At 43.6% G+C, this 26,995-nt stretch overlaps 1 protein-coding gene across 1 annotated transcript; it reads right to left on the bottom strand.

The window, feature by feature from the left end:
* Positions 1-1,233: 1,233 nt before the first annotated feature.
* On the bottom strand, positions 1,234-2,120 carry ID4 (inhibitor of DNA binding 4). The gene is made up of 2 exons (XM_047101756.1): positions 1,680-2,120; positions 1,234-1,278 (listed from the first exon to the last, which is right to left on the bottom strand). The coding sequence occupies exons 1-2, from the start codon at positions 2,118-2,120 to the stop codon at positions 1,234-1,236; spliced, it is 486 nt and encodes a 161-aa protein (XP_046957712.1).
* Between the last annotated feature and the right edge of the window lie 24,875 nt (positions 2,121-26,995).

Raw genomic sequence — 26,995 nt, 5'->3', positions numbered from 1 at the left:
AATATCTTATAATTACAGTAGTCTATTAAAGCATATACTTTCTCACACTTATAGAACATCTCTATATATACATGGTATGAAATGTCACTCAGATATCTATACAATATGTAACATTCTTGCAGGGAAAAGAAAGTTCCCTGCCCCCCCATTATAATCATCTATTTTAAACAATAGATGTCAAAAAAAATATCTACAATGCTCTGTTATATTAGTAAAGCTTCAAAACAAAAATTGAGCTCCTTGGTCACAAAGTAGGCTTCTAAAGTTGATTTTCTCTTGATCTTCTAATTTATCAGTTCTGTCACACTTAAGCTTAGAAGTTTAACTCCACCTCCAAAAACACAGAAATGTACATTTCACAGCGGTTATAAATGAAGAGACAAAAGAGAGTACATATGTAGAATGTTTATGAACGTGCAAAAAAAAAAAAAAAAACAAGAAAAAAAAAACGATGAAAGTTTTATCTTTCTTCCCCCCGCTCTTGGAATGACAAATGTAACGTTTCTAGGATTTGCTGATTTTTTGTTTTCCTTTCCTTTCCTTTCCTTTCCTCGGGTGGCTTTTTCTCTAACTTCTGCTCTTTCCCCCTCCCTCTCTAGTGCTCCTGGCTCGGGCGCAGGCGGCCGCACACCTGTGGAAGAGGAATGAATAAGGGGGTGTGTGAACCTTCCCGCTGCAGACTAACGGGCGCCACCGACCAAACTCAAGACATGCTTGATCAACAACCCAAAACAAACCACCGGGTCGGACAACAGCCGCAGCCCGCGGCCGGCCAGGCGACCGGCAGGCAGCTGCTGCCCCCATCGCCGCCCCCCCCCCCCCGCCCCGCCCCAGGAATCCCGGATCCGGCATCCGCTCGCAGGTCCGGCCCGCATCCCACTTTGTGGGTGTCAGCGCGGGGGTGGGTGCACATCGGACAGTCTCCATGCTCACGAGGGTGCCCTCCCTCGGCGGGAAGGAGGGCAGTTGCCCTCCGGTCACCGGTGAGGCGCGGGGGTGGCGGGGACGGGGGGGGGACAGGAGCTGATCCGTCTCCATTTAGAGTGAACCCCAATTACTAAAGCGAAGTACGCTTGCACGGAGGGGGGGTGTCCGCCTCACTGGGAGTTCGCCCTCAGAAATGTTAGGGGCGAAGAACACTGCGGCGCCTGGCACCCGCAGCCCCCGGGGACGGGCGTCTCTGGGGACCGGCCCCCGGAGGAGGGACACGCGCGCTCACCTGGACAGCGCGGCTCAGCGGCACAGAATGCTGTCGCCCTGCTTGTTCACCGCGCCGGCCTGGAACAGCAACGGAACACCAAGGGAAAGGTTAGCCGGCGCGAACGTCGCCCTCGGCGCGGTCCCGGACTCGTTCTCGGAAGCCAGGCTGGCACCCACCCCCACCCCCACCCCAGCCAGCAGCCGCGGGGGGCTCCCCCACCCCACCCCACCCCACCCCGGGCGCAGGCTGGACTTGACAGCCCGGGAGGCGCACAGCCCCAGTCCCGCCCCGCGCGCGTCCACCCGGACCCGCGCTCGCCGCGCGGAGCCCGCGGCCGGCGGCCCCGGGCGCCCGGAGAAGGAGTGGGTGCGGGGGGGGGGGGGGTTGCTGTCATTCCCCGCCGCCCCTGCCCCGAGGAAGGGGAGCGCCCGCGGCCGGCCACCCCGCCACCGCCCTCCCGCGGCCGCCGGCCTCTCACCGGGTCCGTGTTGAGCGCCGTGAGCGGGGTCCGCGGCGGCGCGGCCGGACAGGTCCCGGCTGGGTGGTGCGGTGGCGCGGGCGGCGGCGGCTGCCTCAGCAGAGCCGGGTGCGTCTCCAGCGCCAGCTGCAGGTCCAGGATGTAGTCGATAACGTGCTGCAGGATCTCCACTTTGCTGACTTTCTTGTTGGGCGGGATGGTGGGCACCAGCCTCCGCAGGCGGCTGTAGCAGTCGTTCATATCGCACTGCAGGCACAGCGCCGGCTCGTCGGCCGCCGCCTCCGCCGCCTTGCAGCGCGCTGCCGCCGCCGCGGCCGCCGCGGCCGCCGAGCCACCCAGGCTGTGGCCGTGCTCGGCCAGGCAGCGCAGGGCCAGCTCCCCTCCGCCGCAGCCCGACGGCGCCTTGCGGCCCGAGGGGCGCACGGGGCTCACCGCCTTCATCGCGCGCGCCCTGCGCCCTGCGCGAGCCGACCCGCTGGGGCGAGCGAGGGACGCAGGCAAGCTCCGGGCCCCCGCCCGCGGCCGGCTCCGCTCCCCTTGCCTTCGCGCCCGGCGCGCTCGGTCCGCGCTCGGGGCACCGCGAGGCTCCCGGCGATCCCGCGCCCAAGAATTGACGGGAGGGTCGCTCCGGGAATCTCCGCTCAGTGGGCGACACACTCGGCGGGGACGAAAAGGCAAGAAAAATCGAGAGCACCGGAGAGAAAGCAGCCCACCGGGTTCCCTAGTCGCCCCCTTCGGAGCTCCGACTACAGCCCGGCCGCCGCCGCCGCCGCCGCCGCCGCCGCGCTCCCCTGCCCGGAGGCGTCCCCACCGCCCCACCGACTCACTAGCGCGCCTCCTCTACGCTCTCGCCCCGCCGGCCGCGCAGCTGCATTTATAGAGCCGCGCGCCCCGGGGGCGGGGCCAGCGCGCTGGCGGGGTCGCCGCGCGAGCCGAGAGGAGCTGGGCTGGGCGCGCGGGCGGGTGCGCGGAGCGAGGCGGCGAGGGCGGAGGCTCCGGGCGGCGCTGGAGGGAGGGTAGGGGACGGTGGGGGGAGGGTGGGGGAGGGCGGGGAGCCGGGCAACCCGGGCGGACGGGTGGGCGGGGGGTCGGGAGTGGCCAACCAATCGGGCGGACGGTGCCACCTCAGGGAACGACGCTCGGGCCAATGGGAAGGGCACTCCATTCCGTCAACGCCGTGGGTCGGGGTTCTGAGAAAAGAGAGCTGAGTGGGAGTCGGGCCAGGCTGGTGTGCGCCCTAGGGAGGGGAAAAGAGAGGGAGAAGTTCCCGGGAAGAACTGCGGGAATGTGCGGCTGGAATTCACTCTCCCCCGGCCTGGGCTGCTGGGGAGGGGGCGCCGGGCCCTGCCGGAGCATCTCCTGCCACCCCTCGCAGCAGCGCGGCGACCGGGGACCCTCCGCCACCCAGCACTCCAGCCCGGGGATTCCAGTGCCTTGAGAAGGACGCCGTTCGAGAAGGCACGATCGTTCTCTCCTCTGTATTTTCCCTCTCAGGCTCACTATTCGCCTTTTGACAATCGCCGAAACCATCATGATGGAATGGAGTGGAATGTGCAGCCTTTCCGTTTTCCTTTTTAAAAAGGTTAAAGCTTAGCAAGAAAAAGGAAAACCACACACACACACACACACACACACACACACACACACGCACACACACAAAGGAAAAGAGTGCCGAACGCAGATTTTTGGTGAAGGGACATGCAAAGAAAACAAGAAGCGTCCTAAGGTTTTTCTTTTACCCGTCTAGATGCACAAGTGGGCTCCAGAAATCCAAATGCCCGAGAGCATTAAATTAGGGCACGTAAATATTAAAAATGCATGGGCACTGAGTATTTAAAATTCCACCATGACATATAATATTAATCCGTTTTATGTAAAATTCATACCTGTAACTTAATGTAGGCCATTAACACACAGCCCCACGTGTTAGTCTAAGTACCCCGCTTTAAATAAGATGCTAAGAATGTCCAAAGTCTCCTCCTTTTGCAGCAAAGCATTAAAATTCACACTTCTAGTCCCTGGAGTCCTGCTTGGACCACACCCTGCAGAAAAGTCTGTTAATTAAGGACGTTTCTGTGATGTCTGATAGAAAAGCTGTCCTTTAAAGGTTCAAATAGAATTGCACAATGAACTTTGATAGGACCTGGTGTGTGTGCATCAAGGCAAAATTGAGCCCTTCGGTTGAGACATGAGCTCAAAGAATCTCTGGTCAATGGGGTTATAAATTTTGAGTGTCTTCAGCCTGCAAACCCCCCGCCTTTAGACACGCTAGAAGATGGGTCAGCTCAAGAATTTTCGTTTGCGTGCATGATATAGATTGATGCCTTCATTTTTACAGATCGTCAGGAGAAAGAGCTATGGACCTTACCTCTTCCTGTCCACCCTCTGCAAGGAAGCTTTCCCTCTCTCCCAGCACTGTAATACCTGCATCAGGCAGGTAGGTATTTTGTTTAGCCGCGTGGGTATTTTATAACTATTGCATGACTATTTCCCCAGAGCACATTCCTTTTTCCTGATGAAATGAGGAGTAAGTATTTAACGCTGGTTTCACAGGAAGATGCAACAACCCTCCTCTCCCATGATCCTTATACATTACTGCCGCTAAGAATTGTGTCAAAACGAGGGACATTCTCATTCACTTATGTGCATACCTACCTAGATGGTCCACAGACAGACTTGCCAAGAGAGGGATTGTAAAACCCCAAAGAAGACTTTCTTCTAAATACAGGCATAGTTTTACATATTCTTAAAGTAAATAAACACAGAGAATATTGTCATTTTAGACAGAAAGGTGGGCAAAGAAGCACCAGTGGGCGTTAGCTACTATGTGGGAGTTTGTGATATCAGCACAGATGATAATAGTAAGGGGATATTATGTATGAATGCTTTTGTTCCACTGATATTTTTCTCTTTGAGTTTTTTTTTAATTTTTTAATGTTTATTTAAGAGAGAGGGAGAAGGAGGAAGAGAGAAAGAGAGAGAGAGAGAGAGAGGGAGAGATACAGCACTATCAGGGGAGGGGCAGAGAGAGAGGGAGACACAGAATCCGAAGCAGGCTCCAGGCTCTGAGCTGTCAGCACAGAGCCTGTTGCGGGGGTTCGAACTCACAAACTGTGAGACCATGACCTGAGCCGAAGTCGGATGCTCAACCGACTGAGCCACCCCGGAGCCTCCGTTTGTTAGAATTTACCAGCTGCTCGAAAATTTAAAACCTCAGATTTTTTTTTTTCTGGCAAAGCTAAAGTATGTTAATATACCCAGGGCACACTCATTTCAAAACTTTACAGATCATAAGTTGATTAAAGCTTAAGTTTTTAATCTGTGACGCGAAGAAACAAGCACATCCATCTCTCCGGACTTTGCTAAATCTCAGGGAGCCATACCCTGGGTGTGACAAGTGCCAAACAAGTGGCAGAGTTTCAGGTTTTGTTGGAGTAGCTGTGTGTTACTGGCTTCATGTCAGAATAGCCAGGGTTACCTTGGAGGCTAAGTTCAAAGGAATGTACCCTGGCCACATGATCAAGAACACCCAGGAAAAATGGGATCCCCCGAATCCTGCCAACAGAATAGGCATAAGCAGTTATTATGTTCCTCGTTTTTGAAGGTTGGAAGATATTAAACAATTAAAGGCTAGGAAAGCATTCTCCAATGGAAAAAAAAAAAAAAGAATCCAATCCTGTGCTTTTTGGCCTACAAAACCTGACCGTCCTAGGAGCGAAGCAATGTATGTTTTTGATTCTTAGACACCATCACTGGCATGACGTCAAAGCTGAAGTCATAAAAGACTCCCGTCACTGGTAGTTCAAACCAGAGTTTACTCAGCAATTACGGGATTTGGGGAAAACTTTGCAAGCTGCATTATTTCTACCGTGTGGAGAAGGAAACTCTGTTTCCCACGACTCTTACATCAAAATGCTTCCCTTGCCCTTGCGAAAATAAGACGGGCCAGCCAAGAGCCCTTTGCCACGGAAGTGCTACAGGCTCCCAAAATGTTCCTCTGAGGGATCCCGGAATGAAATAGTCCGAGGAAAATTGCTGGGGAGCCCTGGTGACCAGAGTCATGTGCACACCCTTCCTTCAGACAAAGAGTTCTGCAGCCCTTTCTTGGGATGCTTTCTAGATGCTAATCAGACCCTTGCTGAACTGCAACCCCCAGGCTCTTAGAATTCACAATCGCCCTGTGTTTACACGAAGCCAGGGTATCCGAGCATATTGTGCTATTCAGTCCAAATGCCTTTTTAGGACTTGATACTTCTTTCCCTATGGCTTGCGGTGAAGCAGTGGGTGGGCTCAGACACACAGATAAACACGAGCGTTCCCATGCCTTGCTGCCTCTGAGGATGGAAATGGTCACTGAAGGAGGCACATACATTTTTTCCGGGCACGAGGAACCCGTACGTCCTCTGCTGCAGGACCGTCCCTTGCTCCAAAAGAGTAAACTGGGCAGCGTGGCAGTTCAGGCTCAAGGCTGCTTTATCTGGCACTGACTGTTACAGACTTACTTCTGCTACCCTTGGACAGCTAATACCAGTCCCGGAAACACTGATAACCTTTCGATTCGCCCAGCCTTGGAAAAGGCTTATTATAAGAAGGGGACATTATATATTGAACATAGCCTAGCTGATGTGGCCATCAAAAATGCCTACTTCAGGAATTTTGAAAGGTAGTCTGTTGAAATAAAAAGTAGCTGATTTTGGGAAGAAACAGGTATCATTTGTTTTTACCCTAGGAGATACAAAGAGCGTGGGCTGAAAAGTCAGAACGCCTGGGCTCCAATTTTGGCTCCTTGGTTTAGTTTTATATCATTAAGCTGGATTTTTAAACTCTTGTGCCTCTCATGTATGAAATGAGGATAAAAACCGTATCTACTTTATGAAGTGTTCATGTATCTCTCTCTATAAACTTGTGTGTAATTCTTAGAACAGGATCTGGCACTTAATTAGTGTTAAACTTTATTATTATTTTTGGTAAATATTATTTCCCAGTCGGTGGCTTGTCTTTTCATTTGCTTAACAATCTTTTGAGAGCACAGGTTTTTAATTTTGATGATGTTCATTTTATCAATTTGTTCTTTTGGTTTTGAATCGAAGAAATCTTGGCATAACCCAAGGTAAGGAAGGTTCTGTCTTGTGTTTTGTCTAGATGTTTTATAATTCTTAGGCCCAGTTGGTTTCATGGAACACAACTTATGCAGCCACACAGGGTCCCAGGCTTGGTTTCATGCCTTGATGTTACCATCTTGAAATTCTCAGCAATTTTGAACAGGGGGGCCCGTGTGTTTTCATTTTGCACTGGGCCCACAAATTACGTAGCCAAGTGCCGGTTTTAGGTTTTATGTTTAGGTCTGTGATCCATTTTCTGGTTATTTGCGTATGTAGTTCGAGATGTGGATTGAAGTTAATATTGTTGCATACGCATGTCCGGTAGACCCAGCACCCTTTGTTGGAAAGACAATCCTTTTTCCATTGGGTCGGCTTTGTACCTTTGTCAACAATTGGTTGTGTATGTGTATGGTTCTATTTCTGGCCTCTGAATCTTGTTTCTTGGGTCTGTTGTCTGCTTTTACACCACACTTGCTCGGTTCCTATAGCTTTATAATAAGTCTTGAAATCAGGTAGCGTGAAGTCATGTAGCGTCCATTGACTGATTCTCCAGCTTTGTTGTTCTTCATTTCAAAGCTGTTTGGCTTTTCTGGGTATATGTTGCATTTCCATATGCTTGTTCAAATCAGTTTGTGAGTTTCTTCAAAAAAAATATATAAAGAGCATATACTGAGAACATATAAATGTCTCTCAAAACTCAATAGTAAAGAAGGAAAAAACCCAATTAAAACGTGGGCAAAAGACTTGACCAGACAGTCCACTAAATAAGTTCTACATGTGACAAATGAGCACAGGAAAAGAGGCTCAGTGTCACCAGTCATTTGGAGGATGCTTCAAAACTACTATGAGATATCACTACACACCTGTCAGAACAGCTAACGGTAAAAAAAAACCAACCATACTAAAGGTTGGTGAGAACCCAGAGCACCTAGAATTCTCAGCACTGCTGGTGGGAATATAAAATGAGAAAAGCCACTTTGGAAAACAGTTTGGCAGTTTCTGAAAACAAAAACAAAAACAAAAACATACACATACTACGTAACATACGATAATTCTGTTTGGCGTCTATCCAAGAGAAATAAAATAATATGTCCATAATATATCCAAGGGCCATGCAGGGACACAAGAACAATGGGTATGTTTATTATCCAGATGGTGGTAATGCTGATGTCAAACGTATCAAGTTGTGTGATCTATATATCTCTATCTCTCAGTGTATCGTATGTGGTTTTACATTTATGACAGTTATATCTCCATAAAGCTTTTAAAAAGTATTAATTTTTAAAATTAGCCCTTGGATCTTAGAAGAGCTTCTTCCATGAATCCACCAGCTTTCATTCTCTAACTTCTGTAAATAGACATTTGGTAGTCTCTCTCTCTCTCTCTCGGTCTCTCTCTCTCTCTCCCTTAACTTCTGGCTCGTAGTGCTGTCAGGGGTCACAGCCTTAACCGAATGCTGGTGAGATACCCTCCAGAGCAGGCGTGAGGCATGTGCGATTTGATATTTCAGCTGTCATGGTTATCCATTAACATATTCAGTCTCTCGCTGGAAATGGACTCTGCTAAAACCATATCCACTCCTCCCTGATTTGTATTGTTCTCACGTGGCATGGATTTGAGGCTCCGAGGAGGAGCTCTCGACCTGATGATTTGAAAGACTTGCCTTGTGCAAAAATGAAAGCTAGCTTCTGGACTCTCATCTCTGTGCTCCGCCCCAGCTGCAGCCTCTACTGACTTGGTTGCTCCACAGTGGCAGCTGCCTTCGGGCAAGCACACGCTGGATGGGGAAGATAAGAAGCTTCCTCCTTCCATATTCAGGATGCTTACCGTTTTCTCCTCTTCACCCTTTCTGTCTCAAGAAAATAAACAGATCTAACAGGATTAAATGCATTCACTTCCAGAGCAGGGAATAAAAATAAATCTCAGTTGGCACCCTATTTTTGCCTCTAAAATCCTATGGCTCGGTCTATTAGCCTCAACTTCCTCATCTGGCGAGAGGAGGCCTTTCTAGGGAATGGAGACAGGATTGCTGCATTGAAAGCCCCAGGAGAAAGGCAGGAAGTAAACCATAGGGGGCGGTAGACTTGTGTATCATAGATACTCAGGGCCCATTGACGTCTGTGCCATTATTGAACGGGCTTGAATAGGTAAAATGGTTATAAAGATGCCAAAGAAAACAAGTTCTTGCTTTAGTTCAATCTTTAGGAGAGAAATTCAAGACAAGAATGGTATGTATGTATGTATGTATGTATTTATCAGTTAAAATTCATCCCAATAAATACTGATTGTATCTGTCTGCTACATCCTTTGAGCAGGTAATACCACAAGGGAAGTCACTACTGAGATGAGTTCTACTCACAGCACAAACTGGTGCCAGATGTATACTGATGACGTCTTTCAGCTACATTTCCCTTTCTCTGCCAGTGAATGCAAAACAATCCCCTGGTATAGAAAAAGCACACTTAACTGTATTTCAATTACTTAAAAACACTCACTAAACGGTACTTTGCTTCACGTCTTCGATCTGAATGCCGGACATGAGCCCGTCACAGTAAATCTGCCTTTGCTTAGGATGTTGATATCTAGGTCACCGTTCCTAAGAACGGACACAATGTTCAAGAAACAGTTGCATTTTTTTCCCCAAAGAGGAATTTTTGAGACATTTTTTGCAGATCTCACACAGTTGTCATTGTCGTTGGATGGCTCACGATGTCCATGAACTATATACCTGCATTGAAAAATGGCCCCGGAATGTAGACAAAACAGTATGAAAATTCACTTGCATGTGAAATAATTGAACTAGTACATTTTTCTGTTAGCAAAATATGTGCCACAAAACACTAGAGGAATTAAAGATGCACCATTAAAGGAACAAGGGACTGAGTTAACTCTGAAGTTTATCAACTTTGGTAGCCCTATGTGAAAATAGTCCAGTTCAAACAAAACCATCCCTTTGGGAGGGATTATAGTTAGAACTATTTTCCCTTGAATAGAACTAAATGATATTTATAATCTTTAAAGACTAAAAGCCTTAATGAAATACTTTTTCATAAAAGTCTCTTTGACAGAATAATCTAAAAACTTGATAAAACATTACATAATAGGGGCACCTGGGTGGCTCAGTCAATTGAGCGTCTGACTTCCGCTCAGGTCATGATCTCGCAGTCTGTGGGTTCAAGCCCCGCATGGGGCTCTGGGCTGACAGGTCAGAGCCTGGAGCCTGCTTTGGATTCTGTCTCTTTCTCTCTCTCTCTGTCCCTCCTCTGCTCATGCTCTGTCTCTTTCAAAAATAAATAAACGTTAAAAAAAATTACATAATACTAGTTGGTCCGAGGGAACCATATTTACCATTTTAAAAACATCTTGTTCATTAGGTCACCATCAATGATCATCCTTGTTTGCCTTCTGTTCTAAAAATGGGTAAGACTTATATTATCAGGAAAATTAAGACAGTGACTGTGACATCGTAATAATGCTACATACATCATCTTTGAGGCTTTGGGGAAGAAGATTGGAGTTGTGAAGTTGTATGATATCCAAGTGGCTTGTTGAAAAGGCTTTAACATTGGTCATCAACCCACTGTTCTGTCTTTATCAGGGATCTGCAACTTGTACTACATAAAATGAGTTCACCCTTTAGCAGATTATTAAATGGGAAAGTTTGGCGGCTACTCACATTGTCCATCAACAGTCTTCCCAGAGCGGCCAGCTCTTGATCTCTGGTGAACACGGTTGGAAGAACAGGAATGCTTTCGTTTCATCCAGCTTCTAGGAAAAGCATCCTAATATCCCAAAGAGATGCATGCTTAACATTTCTATATTATGCATTAAATAAACCTAACTCTTCAGCCTTCGTTTTGAGGCTCTTTGTCAACTAATCTTTCACCAAAACTGTTTCGATTCAAGTCGACTCGGGTCAAGACTACAAAGCACGTATCGTACGTTTGTTCTATGACGAGACCGTGTTTAAGATACATAAGTCTCTTGCCCTCATGGAGCTTGCTGTTGACATAATGGCTGAAGCAAATTAAAAATTAATTAATGAAATACAACGCATTCTGTGTGATAGTTCAGGCCTGTTTATGGGCCACACTGGAGGCCAAAACCAGAGCCTGAGGCAAAGGAAACTTGGAAGAGGAAGAGTTACTTGAGCTGGATCCTGAAAGATGACTTCATCAGTGGTGAAGGCTTTCCAGGTGGAGGCAACAGCAGGTGCAGAAGCTCGGAAGGGTGAAAAGCGAGGGTCTTCCTTTGCCGTTCTTTCTGCTACTGTTCAAACACTCAACTTTCCCTGCTTTACATTCCACTCGACTTTCTTTTCTCATCTCATCCTAGTCTTCCCATTGACACCATTTTTCGTTTTCTTTTCTTCCGATCTACAGCCGCCAATTCTTTCAAAAAGCATCATAGGACTTGGTACAATATGGCTTCCGCATCCACGAGGCCATCTGTCATGAATTCCCCCACTCTAATTATTTCAAAGCAACTTTACTGGTTTCCCACTTTATAATCAAGGATATAAAGATCGAGGTATAATTCAGAAACTGCAGAAAACCATAAAGACGAAAATAACCCATGCCTAGAAATAACCACCATTGATATTTCATTGTGCATATTTCCCCACGAATACAGATATTATTTCTTGAGCCAAGATTTTTAACGTGCAATATGCACTTCATGGAAATCTAAATTTCACTTTATGTGGCACGGGTGTAGTTTCCTACCCATAGTTACTTGTCTTGGTCATCATTTTTGTGGTCGCATAGTATTCTATTATGTGGCTATGCCACAACTTCTCTGACAAACTATTATAAATACGTTTATTGTTTCCAACTTCGGTCTGTGATTTCTCATCACATCTGACACCCTTATTTCAACTCCACAGTACATGGTGGATTGTGTCTGTCGGCATGCTACAGTGCAGTTCTCTTCAGGCTATGTTGGATTGGATCTTCAGCTGCCAAAAGCATCTTAAGGCAGGGCCAGTTCCTCCTTTGGCTACTTTTTATGGGTCGGTAGAGAGATTTATTCATATAGAAGTGCTCAAGTGGCCCCTCAGGTGGGCTGGCACAGTCTCCTGGGGTGACATCCTAATGAAGAGCTGCTCTAGAGTGACCGGCAGATTTTGCACATACTCAGGAGGGCCTGGCTTGTCGAAATGGGAAGAGGTAGGGTTGGAGGCAAGTAATGGTGGATCCCCTTTTCAGAGACCACAGAGATCACTGGGTCAGCTGACATCCCAGGAAGGTTCTAGTTTACTTAGCAAAAAGCTTTAGGAAAGCAGCTAAAACTTTGAATTATGCCTTTGCTGGGTATCTCTCCAGGGAGGGAGGTGGGTAGAAAGCGGAGCATGTGGTCCGCAGGGGTGAGCACTGGAATTATGAGCACCATGAGTCAAATCATGTCAGTACTTCTATTACCGCTGGTTCTGTCTCTACTCAGGGTTCCGTTCTAGGCTGAGCCTCTCATCCCTTCCTTTCAACTCTTTATTTTCTTACTCTATCACCTCCTACCCCCCGAACTTAAACGCAGCTACAAAGAGTGACGATGAAGTTGATGTCCCCTCTGCACACCGCCTAATCATTCTATTCACCCACGTTGACCCAAAGCCTTCTATTCCTCCAGGTCGAACCAGTCTTCTTTTGAAGTCTGCAGTGAGCATCCTACCGTAACCTGGTAGCAGAAGATAAACCGCTTGTCCCATTGGTTAAAATGTAAACAAGGAATAAGTAAATAGAGAAAAAAACATTTTTATCAAGTTTCTTTTTGGAGATTCAGGCATTCATTCGTTTTATTGAACAACCAAGCACAGAACTATGCAACTCAAGTAGGTGTAAGGGTCCCATTCAACAATATGAGTTTAGAAATGGCTATTATAACAATGCCACCAATGTAATTGTTTATTTTGGCAAATTTTGTCTTGGAATAGAAGTGATTTTAGTACAAAAATGATTATTTTCTCAACGTAATATGATTAATGTTTTAACTTGATGAGACAGCAGTTTTATAACCCGGGTGGTCAGAATTCCATTATTTAATTTCTGAGAGGACACAAAACAGCAATAGCGCAGCACTCTTTTTCATCCCGCCTTAGTATATTTGCTGAGCCATCAGGCTCCAGATGCATCTTTACATCTGTCCTGCGGAACTGAGGAAGAGTGGTTATCACTCTACTAAAATGGCGGCACTAAGGTCTTTACAGCAGGCGTAACAAGGGATCTCTTCCTTCCTTATGACTTGGGTAACCTAAAAAAAAAACAAAACAAAAAACAGTGTTATCTGTTTTACGTCCTGATCAAACTTAAATTGTTTCAAAAAATGTGAAGAAGTGTTGGCCACAGCTGTATCTCTTCAGTTCTTGTCAGTACCTTTTCAGATTTTAGAGGTGGGTAGGCCCATGGAGCATGTACAAGAGACCATTTCTTTTTTTTTTTTAATTTTTTTTTTTAACGTTTATTTATTTTTGAGACAGAGAGAGACAGAGCATGAACAGGGGAGGGGCAGAGAGAGAGGGAGACACAGAATCCGAAACAGGCTCCAGGCTCTGAGCTGTCAGCACAGAGCCCGACGCGGGGCTCGAACTCACGGACCGTGAGATCATGACCTGAGCCGAAGTCGGACGCTTAACCGACCAAGCCACCCAGGCGCCCCACAAGAGACCATTTCTAAATCAGCTTGCTAGTGGGATCCAATATAGCAGAGGAGGGAAATTGGCTGAAGGTCTCCCTGTTAGTTCTCAGTCCCTTAGCATGAATAAAATCACACCTCTAAAACAATATGGCTTTTCCTCTTGGACATTTAATTTTTCTATTTCTACCAATGATTGTAACATGCTAACTAAAGGCTATTTTACAGCCAGCAGAAGAATTTGGATTAGTGACTGGGAGGTATCTGAGCACTAACAGAGCAAATAAATTTCTAAGAGCAAACTTTTCAAAGATCACAGAGAAACTAAAATCTGAGAGGCGGGGCAAGAATCCAGGTCTGACATTTAGGAAAGTAAATACAAGGAGGCAAAAAAATATTACAGGTGGTATTTTGAACCAATGAGCTATTGTAATCAGAGTCGCTAGCATATGAGACAAATATTTACTAGATAAACACATAGAATTTTCCCTGTATTCACATATTTAAAGCAGAATATAATGATCTGGGTGGAAGGTTGCAGTGGAAAGTATCTATCTAGGTCCCTTCCAAATGTAAATGTCTGTGATTCCCTGGCATTCTTCTATCATTGTGCATGCTGTTCCTTCTTCATTTGAAATCTCCAGTTAGCTTTGCAATTATAGTTTTAGTAAAATGTTTCACTGGTCTTCACTTCAATGCCTAGCTAATACCACTCACTTCAGTACAGGCAGCAAAGAGATAAACAGGTACCTTGATGATGAAGGTGTCTGGCTTATGCCAATAACAGAAATACCTCATCTTGTAAGAGATACAGCACTTATTTCAAAGCATCCTATTTGTTTGGTGCTTGCCTTGTACATTACCATCTAGTCCCAGAGTCTCATCTGTAACTTGAAAGACTTTTATATTCATGTAGTGGATATATTTTTGAAACACAAAGTATGAGTCTGTATTATCAGTTCTGATTTCCATAAGTCATCCAAGAAAACTAGTCTCATTACTCCACAGTCCTATTGCACAGATAAATCCTGGTTATCTTCCCCATTTTTATCGACTTTTTTTTTTTTTTTTTTAAATTTTTTTTTTTTTTTTCAACGTTTTTTATTTATTTTTGGGACAGAGAGAGAGACAGAGCATGAACGGGGGAGGGCCAGAGAGAGAGGGAGACACAGAATGGGAAACAGGCTCCAGGCTCTGAGCCATCAGCCCAGAGCCCGACGCGGGGCTCGAACTCACGGACCGCGAGATCGTGACCTGGCTGAAGTCGGACGCTTAACCGACTGCGCCACCCAGGCGCCCCTCGACTTTTTTTTTTAGTAGAGTCTATAGTTGGAAACGATATGCAACAACTCACCTCATATACCACAGCACATCATTGGACTCATCTTCTAATTAAAGCAGGGAAATAAATAGCCAGTTTCCCCAGAACGATGTCACTCGGAGGTCACAGTTTAGGGCAAAGCATGCATTCACTCATTCATCTCCTCAAGTACGAAAGGATTCAAACCTGAGGAGGCTTGAATCCATTGTATTATAATTCATTCATTACCTACCAATTTGCACTAGGTCCTTCTATCTCCTCTGGAGATTTCAAATCTTTCTTTCTTCCTTCCTTTCTTTCTTTCTTTCTTTCTTTCTTTCTTTCTTTCTTTCTTTCTCTCTCTCTCTTTCTTTCTTTCTTTCTTTCTTTCTTTCTTTCTTTCTTTCATATTTAGTTACTTTTGGGAGAGCACAAGTGGGAGAGGGGCAGAGAGAGGGGAAGAGAGGATCTAGAGTGGGCTCTGTGCTGACAGGCTGACAGTAGTGAGCCCGATGTGGGGCTCGAACTCACGAACCACGAGATCATGACCAGAGCTAAAGTTTTGTTTAAATGTTTATTTATTTTTGAGAGAGAGAGAGAGGCAGAGAAAGAGAGAGAGAATCTCAAGCAGGCTCTGCACTATCAGCGCATAGCCTGACGCAGGTCTTGAACTCTTGAACTGTGGGATCGTGACTTGAACCGAAATCAAGAGTTGGATACTTAACCAACTGAGCCACCCAGGTGCCCCTACTCCTGTGGAGATTTAAATCTTTATAATCATAATATGTATTTCATTCCTATCAGTAAGTTCTAGAGAATTATACTCTGCAAATATGGGTTACTTTAAGGATGAGGTAAGATCAATCCCTCTTTCACTATCTTAAAAATTATTGGCAAGTGATGGCATCGATGAAACATGGGAGGGATTAAAAGACTAACTCTGTTCCTAAAAGTTGGTGTCCAGAACGATCTCCTACATACTTTCTTTAAATACAGATATCTGAGAACCATCCCTACCTTATCCAGCTTCAGGTGATTCAAATGCAGTGATTCAAGGACCACATTTTGAAAAATATTGGTCTAATCAACAGTGAGTATAATAATAAATTAAAAAAAAACCCACCATATATATGAGATGTCCTCAAGCCTGTAGGTAAAGATAAATGATTCAAGACAGAATTTTTCGAGAGTTAGATGTTCAGAAATTTCAAGGAGTTGACACACTATGAACGGAAATAAACTGGAGAGGGAACAAAGTGGAGACGGATGTCAATGATGACATGACAGCATTTACTGAACTGTGACTATGCACTAGGCACTATGAAATGGCATCACATATAGATATATCATTAATCTTACAGTTCTGAGAGGTATCTCAAAATGAAGGACTGAGTAAAACTAGTTTTTACTCAACAGAGTAAATGTAGATTAGGAACTTTAAAAGAGAAAACTTTAAAAGAGAAAAAAAAAGGTGAATCAAAGACATTGATAATCTGCATCTATAACCATGTCAATATCCTATGTATTCATTTTCAGATATTGGAATACGAACCATGTAAATACTAGCATTCATGTGCACTCAAGTTTAGAATTAAGCCAGGCATTAACCATGGGGGTGAAATGTTAAAAAAATAACTATAAAAAAAAACAAACCAACATGAGCAGGGTGAACTGGTTCTCCAAATATAGACTCTCAGGAGTGAAAGGAGTAGCATTTACCCAGCCAAGTTTCCCTTTGCAGAACTCCCAGTACAGAATAACCACCGTGGCAACGTTGACATTCCCGTTTATTGCAGCCAGCGAAGAGGAGGGTGGAGCCCATTTTCGGACAATGAAAATGCTTCACAGAGTTTGGTGAGAACAACACGAGCTCACTTCCCAAAAGATCTCAAAGTTCAACAAGACTATAAGTCCTGAAAAACATGTTACTGACTCTAGTATTTATTTTAAAACCGAAGTTACACGCGGCATCCTTTCCTAAAGCTGAACTACGTAACTTCTGTAATTATAAGTTAACTGAAGATAGATTCGGAGGGCGCAAAGTGTCGGTTACGCGAGATGAATGAATTCTAGAGATCTGCAGATAGAAGTAAAGCATAGTACCTTTGGTCAACAATGCATTGTGTAGTTAAAAATTCACTAAGAGGAAAAACGTTACGTAAAGTGTTCTTATCGCGCACACACATACTGCTACTACCACTAAATAGTAATAATAAAGAAGGAGGAGGTTTGGGGCGCCTGGGTGGCGCAGTCGGTTAAGCGTCCGACTTCAGCCAGGTCACGATCTCACGGTCCCGGAGTTCGAGCCCCGCGTCGGGCTCTGGGCTGACGGCTCAGAGCCTGGAGCCTGTTTCCGATTCTGTGTCTCCCTCTCTCTCTGCCCCTCCCCCGTTCATGCTCTGTCTCTCTCTGTCCCAAAAATAAATAAACGTTGAAAAAAAAAAAATAAAGGAGGAGGAAGTTTTTGGAAGCAATAAATATGTTTATGGCATAGATTGTGATGATGGTTTCATGGATGTTCACTTATCACCAAACTCATCAAATGGCTGTACATTAAATATATATAGCAAACAAGAAAAAACTCAGCTAATTGGGGAGGGGGCTGTGATTTACAATTTGCAAGATATTCTGAAAAATTCCTGGATTGCCGGCTCTGGAGAAGTGATAAGGCCAGCACAGTAAACCTCAGTCTTAGCTGTACTGCCAACGGGGCCAAGCTCATCTGATCTTTTTGCCTTTACTTCCCGGTCTGTCCATGCAATGAGAGGCTAGAGCAGCTTGATCCCTAAGGTTCCGTGCAACTCCAGCATTCCATGCTTGTGATAATTAATTTGTTCATTTGGGGTGTAGTTTCCAAAAAGAGGTTGCGAGCCATCGTGACTTACCTTCCTGAAGAATAATAGCAAAGCCTTCAAGCTAATTAAAAAAAAAATTTTTTTAATGTTTATTAATGAGAGAGAGAGAGAGAGAGACAGACAGAGTGTGAGTTGGGGGAGAGGCAGAGAGAGAGAGGGAGACACAGAATCCAAAGCAGGCTCCAGGCTCTGAGCTGTCAGCACAGAGCCGGGTGATGCAGGGCTCAAACCCATGAACCGTGAGATCATGACCTGAGCCGAAGTCAGACGCTTAACAGACTGAGCCACCCAGGCGCCCCTGCCTTCAAGCTAATTTTTAAGTAGTGGTCAAGGGGATATTGAGAAACATGGTGGAGAGCCTGTGGCTTCTGTGTTGACACCATTCTATAGGATAAAAGGACAGGTAGGCAGGAAGCTGCTGTTATAATCCAGGCTTTGACCAGGTTGATTCAGCAGAGGTGGTGAGAAATAATTAGATATAGTATTTTGAAACTTTGGCCTGAGGTATTGGCCTATGGAATGAATGTGGGTTGTGAGAAGAAAGAGAAGTGAAAAACTTCTGTAGTTTTTGATCTTAACAACTGGAAGGATGGAGGTGACATTTATTGGTGGAGAACTCCATGTGAGAAGCTGGGTTGGGGTAAGAACAGTTTAGTTCTGTGCATCTTCAACTGAAATAACTGCTAAACATCCAAATTGCACTGTTGGGTAGGTAATTGAATATCTAAATGTGGAGTTCAAGGGAAATGTTTGTGCTGGTGATGTAAATTTGGGAGTGATTGTCTTCACGTCAAGGGTGTGTAAGCCAAGACTGGACGCCATCTTCTGGGGAGAGAGTGTAGCTAGAGAGGGCCGGTCCAAGGATCATGTTTTGTATCAGTGTTCACAGGTTGGGGAGATGAGAAAGGGGTAGAAAACAGTGTGAGAAGAGTGGCCACTGGAAAAGGGAGTCAAAGGAAGAAATAATTTCAAAGAGCAGGGAGTGCCTTAGGCAGGTCAAATGCTGTTAACTTGGTACAGACTGGAAGAAATCTCACAAGGGAAAAACCCACTAGAAATGGGAGCTATTTTATCTACCTCATCGTCCAGGTTATCCTTTGTGCCCTGGGACAGCAAGCATAGAAAAAAGGAAACCTTCTTAATTTGATGTATTCACACGGAAACATATGCGTTTGCATAAAAAAAAAATTACCACCTGCTTCTAAATTTAGTCTGTGAGGGTACCGTGTAGTAACTTCTTCCAAGAAGAGACTTTTGTTCTCTGTTTTCAGCGATTTGATGGGTTGATGCAGCTCTCCAAAGAGCCTGCTTTCCAACTGGTAGAAGGCATTGTAGAAAGATATTTGTTTTAATCTCTGAGTAAGAAAAAAACTTTCTCTCTCGTTCTTACTCATCATTTCAATGTATCCCTGGATTTCCTTGTAAACAGGATACACGAGATGAATGAATGAGCTCTAATGGAGTGCCTGTGGATTAATGGATACATTCTCTCCTCAGTTTGGCACAGCTCTCTGTGGCAGGCCCAGGGCACCTCGGGCACCCTCTGCAGCCAGCACCCGTTGACAGTGAGGTCTGTTATTTAGAACACCTTTTATCTGTCACCCTCCTTTCAGCTCTGTCTAGCCTCATCAGGTGTTTGCCAGGTGTTCTGTGAGGTCACCTGTAGTTTTATACTTCCCTGACTGTGGGCAGGAAACAGCTCTGAGAGCCACCCCAAAACTCTGGTTATGGGTCTGGTCTCCTCACTTGTCCATTTGCTCTGTAGGGGTCAAACAAAATTCTTCCCATTTGGGTCATCCCTCTAGTCCCTCCTCTCTTTGATCCTTTTAGCCTGTGGATTTGAGAACCACATATATGAGCATGATATTTTCCCGAATTCTGGGGAAGAGTGATCTTCTTGGTGGCTTTGGGGAGAAGAGGCCCCTTTACTGGCTTGTGATCTTTGGAAGAATGGATCATTTACTAATTTTATTACGTTTAAAAAATTTTTTAATTTATTTTTGAGAGAGAGAGAGAAAGTATAAGTGGGGATGGAGGGGTGGGGGATGGCAGAGAGAGAGAGAGAGAGAGAGGGAGACACAAAATCTGAAGCAGGCTCCAGGGTCTGAGCTGTCAGCACAGAGCCCGAGGTGGGGCTCGAACTCATGGACCATGAGATCATGACCTGAGCCGAAGTCGGACACTTAACCGATTGAGTCACCCAGCCGCCCCACTAACTTTATTATTAAACTTAGCTTCTCTGCAATGCAGATTATACAACCAGTTTTGCTAATTATCTGAGTTGTCAAGTCACTGGATGTTTAAAATGTTGGTTCTCAATTATGCAGATTGTATTTGTATAGGCGCAAACCACGGGAGTAACCTGGTAAAACACGCTTCCTGCTATGTTAAGCTGTGTATTGTTTACCTGACGTTCCCTAGAAACATCTGCTTATCATAACATAATTCAGCATTTCGTTCTGTTTCCACAGTCACCTTAAATGCCACATAATGACAATACATTGAATGTTTCCTTTTCCCCTTATTTATCAAATTAAGTATTCATTTATAACAATAAAAACAAAATAATGCTTTGTCTTTACTCTCTGAATTTTTCACAACGTGAATTCCACAACACGAAACATGAATTACTGGTACAAAAAAAGAAGAAAAGAAAAAAAAGAAAAAGAAATACACTGCCAAAGAATTTCTACCGTAAATGTTTTATATTTTTTGCTGTCCTTCCTTTAGTGTTATTATTAAAAGAATATGGCTTACTTCCCAGTGACATTTCTAGTTTAATGAGGGATCCTGGGAATATCAGTTCTAGGTGAAGACAAGAAGCATAAAAAACAAGACACGTGAATTTTCCCGAGGATACAAATACAACGGGTGATGGGTATGAAGGAGGGTACTTGTGGTGAATGCCAAGTATCGTATGGAAGTGTTGAATCACCATACTGTATACCTGGAAACAAATATCACACTGTATGTTGACTAACTAGGATTTAAATAAAAACTAAGAACAAACAAGCAAATACAAATATAAAATCTCGTCAGTTTGGAAGGCAAAGAGAGCACAGAAGGATGTTTGTAAAGGAAGCCATCAGTACCCTGCATTTTAGGGGTGGGGGAGCTAAGACATAGCACGTTGCAGGATTATATCATGGGTCAAACTCTGAGTGAGTTTGATTTCTCTGTAGTTGGTCGGTATGCTCTGAACATAATTCTTATAACACTCCAACTTTTTTTTTTTAAAAAAACATCAACTTTTTACTTGGAATAGTTTTAGGTGTACAGAAAGTTGCAAAGATAGAACAGAAGGTTCCTGTGTAGCCTCTACTCAGTTTCCCCAGGTGCTAACATCTTACAAAACCATGGTACCTCTGTGATGATTAATAACTTGATCTTGTTATATTACTATCAACTACAGACTTCCTTTGGATTTCACCAGGATTTTCAGTAATGTTCTTTTTTCTTTCCCCGGATCTGATCAAAGATACCAAATTGTGTCTAAAACTCCAACTTTTAAGGAAAATTGGGACCAGAGTTAGAGCTATAAAGACCTCAGACCTAATGGACAGTGACCGAGATTTGGAATCAGAAAGAGTAAATAGAAATAGCACAGATGGAAGCCTGGGAAAAACCTTGACTTCAAGGATATAACTATCATTATGTTTTATTTCAAGCCATTTATATTGGTGATGTTACTGTCAGGTCATCTGGTATTTTCCTTTATTATCAGAACTTAATGAGGGTTCTTTTAAGTCGAAATATTGAAACAGCTATTTGCTAGGATACACTCCTGGATTTAACTGAAGAATAGTATCTCAGAGATGTAGCAGTATCATCTAAAGGAATATGTGTATATAGTACTCTGAGGTATAATCATCTTTTTTACATAGGTAGTACTTTGTGTATTTCATTTCCTTCCAATTTATCTATTCTCCCTTCACCTCTAGCTATAGTAAGCATCACGATGTTCCTTTTGATTCATTCATTCACCCCCGATAGATATTGGGAACATCTCTGTGCTAAGCGCTGAACTGCGCTATATAGACCTCTCGGTCTTTTAAGTGAACCCAGATCAGGGTCACCTGGGTGGCTCAGTCGGTTAAGCATCTGACTTCGACTCAGGTCATGATCTCACAATTTGTGAGTTCGAGGCCCGTGTCAGGCTCTGTGCTGACAGCTCGGAGCCTGGAGCCTGCTTCGGATTCCGTGTCTCCTCCTCTCTCTGCCCCTCCCATGCTCATGCTCTGGCTCTCTCTGTCTCTCAATAATAAATAAACGTTAAAAAAAAAAAAAAAAAAGGAACCCAGATCAGATAATCAGGCTTTACTGCACAGTGGGCAGGTGCCAATAGAGGTATTTTTAGAGTACTGTGGAAGAAAGCGTAGAAGCCATGCATGGGACAGAGGAAAACACATGCAAATGACATGGAAGCGTGACTGGATGTAGGGGAGGGGGCTCGAAATGACAATGGCCTTGGATATCAGTTGAAGGGTCTGAATTAATTGTGGAGAGGATGGGAAACCAATGATCGGATTTTGCTTTGGAAAGATCAGCACAGAGAGTGGATCGGCTAGAGGAAAGAATTCGAGGCAGGGAAACCAGAGGGAGCTTTGGGGGAGTACAGTTTACACAAGAAACCATAAAGACCTCCTTGCTCTTCTCTACCTAACACCTAAATCATCATTTTAAGGGCAGATTGAAATGCTACTTCCTCTGTGAAGCCTTTTATTTTTCCTTCCTACTCTTCAGACGTACCTAGTCCCTCCCACCACTCTTTGTTCCTAACTCAAATTATAATATTCATCATGGAGTGTTGCAAAGATTTTTTTTTTTTTTTAATGTCTGTCTTCCTAATAAATGAGCTTCTCTGGTTCAGGACCTGTGTCTTATTCACCGTGGCATCTTCAGTATTTAGGACAGTGCCTGGCATAGGGTGCCTGCTCAAATGTATTTGATGGGTGAGAGACAGAGTGAATACCTGCCAGTCGTGGATAGAACGCACGAGAAAGTTGGCCTTTCCTCCCAAACTGAACATTCACTATCACCCAAATTAATTTTTGCAAAATTCCATGCACAAACATTTAATTAGCTCAATTGAGGAACCAAGAAAATGAGACTCAATTAAAGGACAAATTGTAAGTCTTTAAGCAATTGATATAGATTAGAATTGCGTGGTCATGATTGAGAGAATCAAAAGTTGTGAGTTAGTAAGTAAGAAAGAGATGTTTATGGATGCAAACTTGTTGCAGAATACATTACAAAAATGATGTTGGTGATTTACCTCAACTATATTCTGTGGACAGAAATTTCTTTAGTTCTGAGGGTTATCAGTGGGGGTAAGCAAAATATCTGTTGCTGCTGGGTGCTAATTCTCTGGGAAAGGAACTTGATTTAGCCTTTTTGGATCCCTGTTGCAAAACTATAAACAGTCCCTGGAGGTAGGGGTCACAAAAGTAAATGTCGTTAGGGGCCAGGCAAGTAGCAGAAATGAACAGTGGTGACCGGTGTAATAAACTAGGCTGTCGGAAAGCCTTGTGAACTAGAATCATGCCTGATCCGTCTCAAAGTGACAGCCCTTACTCTGATCAGCAGATTGCTAACATGCAGGAAACTTGGGTCAGTTTACTATAACTTTTATATTTTTATGAGAAGCCAAATACTTTAATTTTTACTGGAAAGTGTATTTTTATATTGATAATAAATAATTTAAAAACACAACTGACACTGTCTGGTTAACAGACTAGGTTGTTTTGGACCTATCTTCCCACCAAGAGCAGCTAGAGAAGCCAGACTAAGTAATACAAAAATTACAAATCTAACATCATTACAGAACCAGCCAGGCATGAAGAACTGTGAGGTCAAGATCTAACAGAGTATGAAAGTCCATAGAGGTGCACCTGGTATCTGGGTCTCCTTTTCCCTAAAGGTAATTGGGGATTCTTTCCTTTTTCTTTTCTTTTTTTTTTTTTTTTAATGTCTATTTATTTTTGAGAGAGAGAGAGAGAGAATGGGGGAGGGGCAGAGAGAGAGACACACACAGAATCCAAAACAGGCTCCAGGCTCTGAGCTGCCAGCACAGAGCCTGATGCGGGGCTCGAACTCACAGACCATGAGATCATGACCTGAGCCAAAGTCGAACGCTTAACCGACTGAGCCACCCAGGCACCCCAAGGTAACTGGTGATTCTGAAGTCTGTGGCTGAGATGATACAAACTGAGAAAGCTTTCACAGATTCATGGAGGTGGGAGACCAAAAATTGGAGGTCACAGTTTGCCAAGGAGGAGGATCTTGGTAAACACCTTAGGCAGTCAGTTTGGACGCTGAAAGGCCATACCCAGAAACAACAGTGAACAGAAGCCCAATTTCAGATGATGTGTAGAGGTTCCTAGCGCTCTTAACCTAGCTGTCTGGGAAAAGCATATGCGTGTTGTCTCTGGAGGAATGTAGCATCGTTCAGAGTCTCTTGACAATTTCCATATACAGTGTCTGGTGAGCAATAATAACCAGGCAAACAAGGTGACAAGATGCCACCAAAATCCAGAAGAAAAATAGACAAGAGAAATAGACCCACAGGTGATCCAGATAATGGAGTTTTCGTACATAGACTTTAAAACCACCACCACTCATATTGTAAGAAGTTAAAAGGCAAGATGAAAAATGTCTACAGAGGACTGGAAACAATAATACTGAACCACAAGAAATTTAAAGAATTAAAACTTTCTGAGCAATGGAAACATATACAGGAAGTCAGATTTTGAGTACTACTATAAACATTCTGAGTGCAGCGGTGGCATTATGGTATCAGTGCAAACACTGCAGATTGCTCTGGTTTATGATATAGCATGAAGCACTTGGCAAAAGTAAAGAAATCTTTCTTTATGGACCAGAAAATACAGCAAAGATTATAGATCAAAAAAGGTAAGGGCATTGATGAAGTTCAATTAGCTTCAATAATGAGTTCGATGTTCAATAACTCTTACAAATATGAATTAACTTACCAACATCTCCAATCTAAAATCATCATTTTGACAGGGAAACGTGGAGGGATAATATAGTAGGTTCCATAATCTATGGGATCAAATAGATCTAGGTTTGACACTGGGTCTACTTCTACTACGTGGGGGCGGGGGGGTGACCTTGGACCAGTTACTAAACTCTCTGTCACAGTCCTCATTTCTAAAATATAGGTAATAATTAATTTGTTAAAGTTGTGAAGAAAATTATAAAATGTATGTAAAATTCCTAAGCACAGTAGACCCATAGAGTAGGCATGGTGGCTCACTCATACAGTTTTTGGCACAGATAAGGTCTCCACCCAGTCTTTTTTCCTCTCTCTCTCTTTTTTAAGCTTATTTATTTTGAGAAAGAGAGAGATAGAGAGAGAGAACCAGCAGAGGAAGGGCAGAGAGAGAGGGGGACAGAGGATCTGATATGGGCTCTGAGCTGATAGCCAGAACCTGATACGGGGCTCGAATCCACAAACGGTGAGATCATGACTTGAGCCAAAGTCAGACACTTAACCAACTGAGCCTCTTTTTTAACCCAGGTGCCCCTTTTTTCCTCTCTATATGACCTAGAGCTCTTTCCACTCTGTTGCCTGTAATAACACTTATTTCTTCGTTCTCTCCTTTTACTAATTCCTCTTGTTCATTTTAAGAGAAAAATGGAGAATCCATCTCATGCGATTAATTAGCATCATCTGGGATTAATATAGTTTAATATATTGTCTGGAATATATTTTCATGTATACCTGGAAGCAAGTATATTTTGAAACATCACTGATTTACATTTATTCTGAGAGTACCAAAAAAAATAACCTTTCTCATTTTCTTACAACGTATCAAAAGAATCAGTGTGGATTGTCCATTCAAACTAAGAATCTATTGGGTCTTTTCACTTCCTTGCCAAGGAGAGAGGGTTACAGCTATATACTTGTGTGGTTGATAGCCTCCCTTGTGGTAAGCAAGACAGTTTAGCAGAGTCCTGAGTCATCAGCACGACCCCAACTGCTTTAGTCAATGCACAGAATGCTGGCAGAGAACATACTTTTGAATTCATTATCTGAAACCTTTATTTTTTTGGCCATCTTTCTTTTCTTCCACACCTTCCCCTTCTTTTGAGTGTAAATTTCTACCAAATTGCTATATTGAAAGACAAATATAATGAGATATACAAACTTTAAAAAATACGATGTCTATATTCCAAATTATTTTGAAATACTCCTCATAGGAGAAATGCTACTTGTGATCAGTATCGTTTGCCAAGAAATCTTCACTAAACTAAAAGACCTACAAGAGAACAATTTCTATATCAAAAGTACATTATGCGAGCGCTTTCTATTTTCACTCTATGTACTTCACTCTATGTACTTAGGAGAATTTTAATATGTTTGCTTCCTTTTATATGAAAAAGAAATTGAGCCTTCACTCTTTACTTAAAACTATTTAGACATTTTATATCTGATCTCTATGTATTTTCTGCCTCAGTTTTAACACCTCATTATTATAAGGATGGCTTTCCTCCAGGTGAATATCAGAAAAGGGTAACATTCTTGAAGAATGGAGGTTGATTTTTTTTTTTTCTTCACTACGATAATAGTTTGCCTTGTAACTTTCTCTCTAAATGTCAGGGCAAACTCTGTTGAACTGGGTAGCCCTACAAAATTTTTTATCAACTGAAGCAAACAAAACACATTTTATAGTTTTATTTATCAGCAGAAGAACATTCTCTTTACTACCCCTTGCTACTTCCTTATTGGAAAGAAATTTTAATTCAACAACTATGCACCGATGCATATGGAGAGCAGACCCTGGGGATATCAGCACGAATGGGTCCTGCACACATGGAGTCATGGCTGCAGGTGCCTTGGGTACTTCTAGTGTCCTTAAGAGTTTATGAGGACATCCTCACAGGTTAGTTTTTTTTTTTTCTCTATTTTCTCCTCCTTCTCTTTTTCCTTCTCCTTCTCCTCCTCCAGCGCCTCCTCCTCCTCCTTCTTCTTTCTACCCCTCCTTTTCCTCCTCCTTTTTTCTTCTTCATAAACTTTAGTTGTTAGAACACTTTTAGATTTACAGAGACATTGGATAACATAATACAGAGAAATTCCATATACCCTACACACTGTTTCCTCTGTTGTTAACATCCTACCTCAGTATGAGATATATATATATAAATACATATATATATATAGTATGTTATATATAGCTATATATCATACTAATTGTACATATAATTGATGAACCAATTCTGATAATTATTATTAACAGAAGTCTACACTTTATTCAGATTTCTTTTGTTTTCATCTAATAGCCCCTTTCTCTCCCAGGAAATCACCCAGAATACCACATTACGTTTAGTTGCCATGTTTCTGCAAGACTGTCTTGCCTGTGACAGTGTCTCAGACACTCCTTGTTTTCGATTATCTTTGATAATTTTGAG

This window comes from Lynx rufus, unplaced genomic scaffold (assembly GCF_022079265.1).
Source record: "Lynx rufus isolate CCGP_SWC_20201006 ecotype Redwood Valley unplaced genomic scaffold, mLynRuf1.p SCAF_6, whole genome shotgun sequence".
Classification (NCBI taxonomy): domain Eukaryota; kingdom Metazoa; phylum Chordata; class Mammalia; order Carnivora; family Felidae; genus Lynx; species Lynx rufus.
This window is presented reverse-complemented; position numbering and strand designations above follow the sequence as displayed.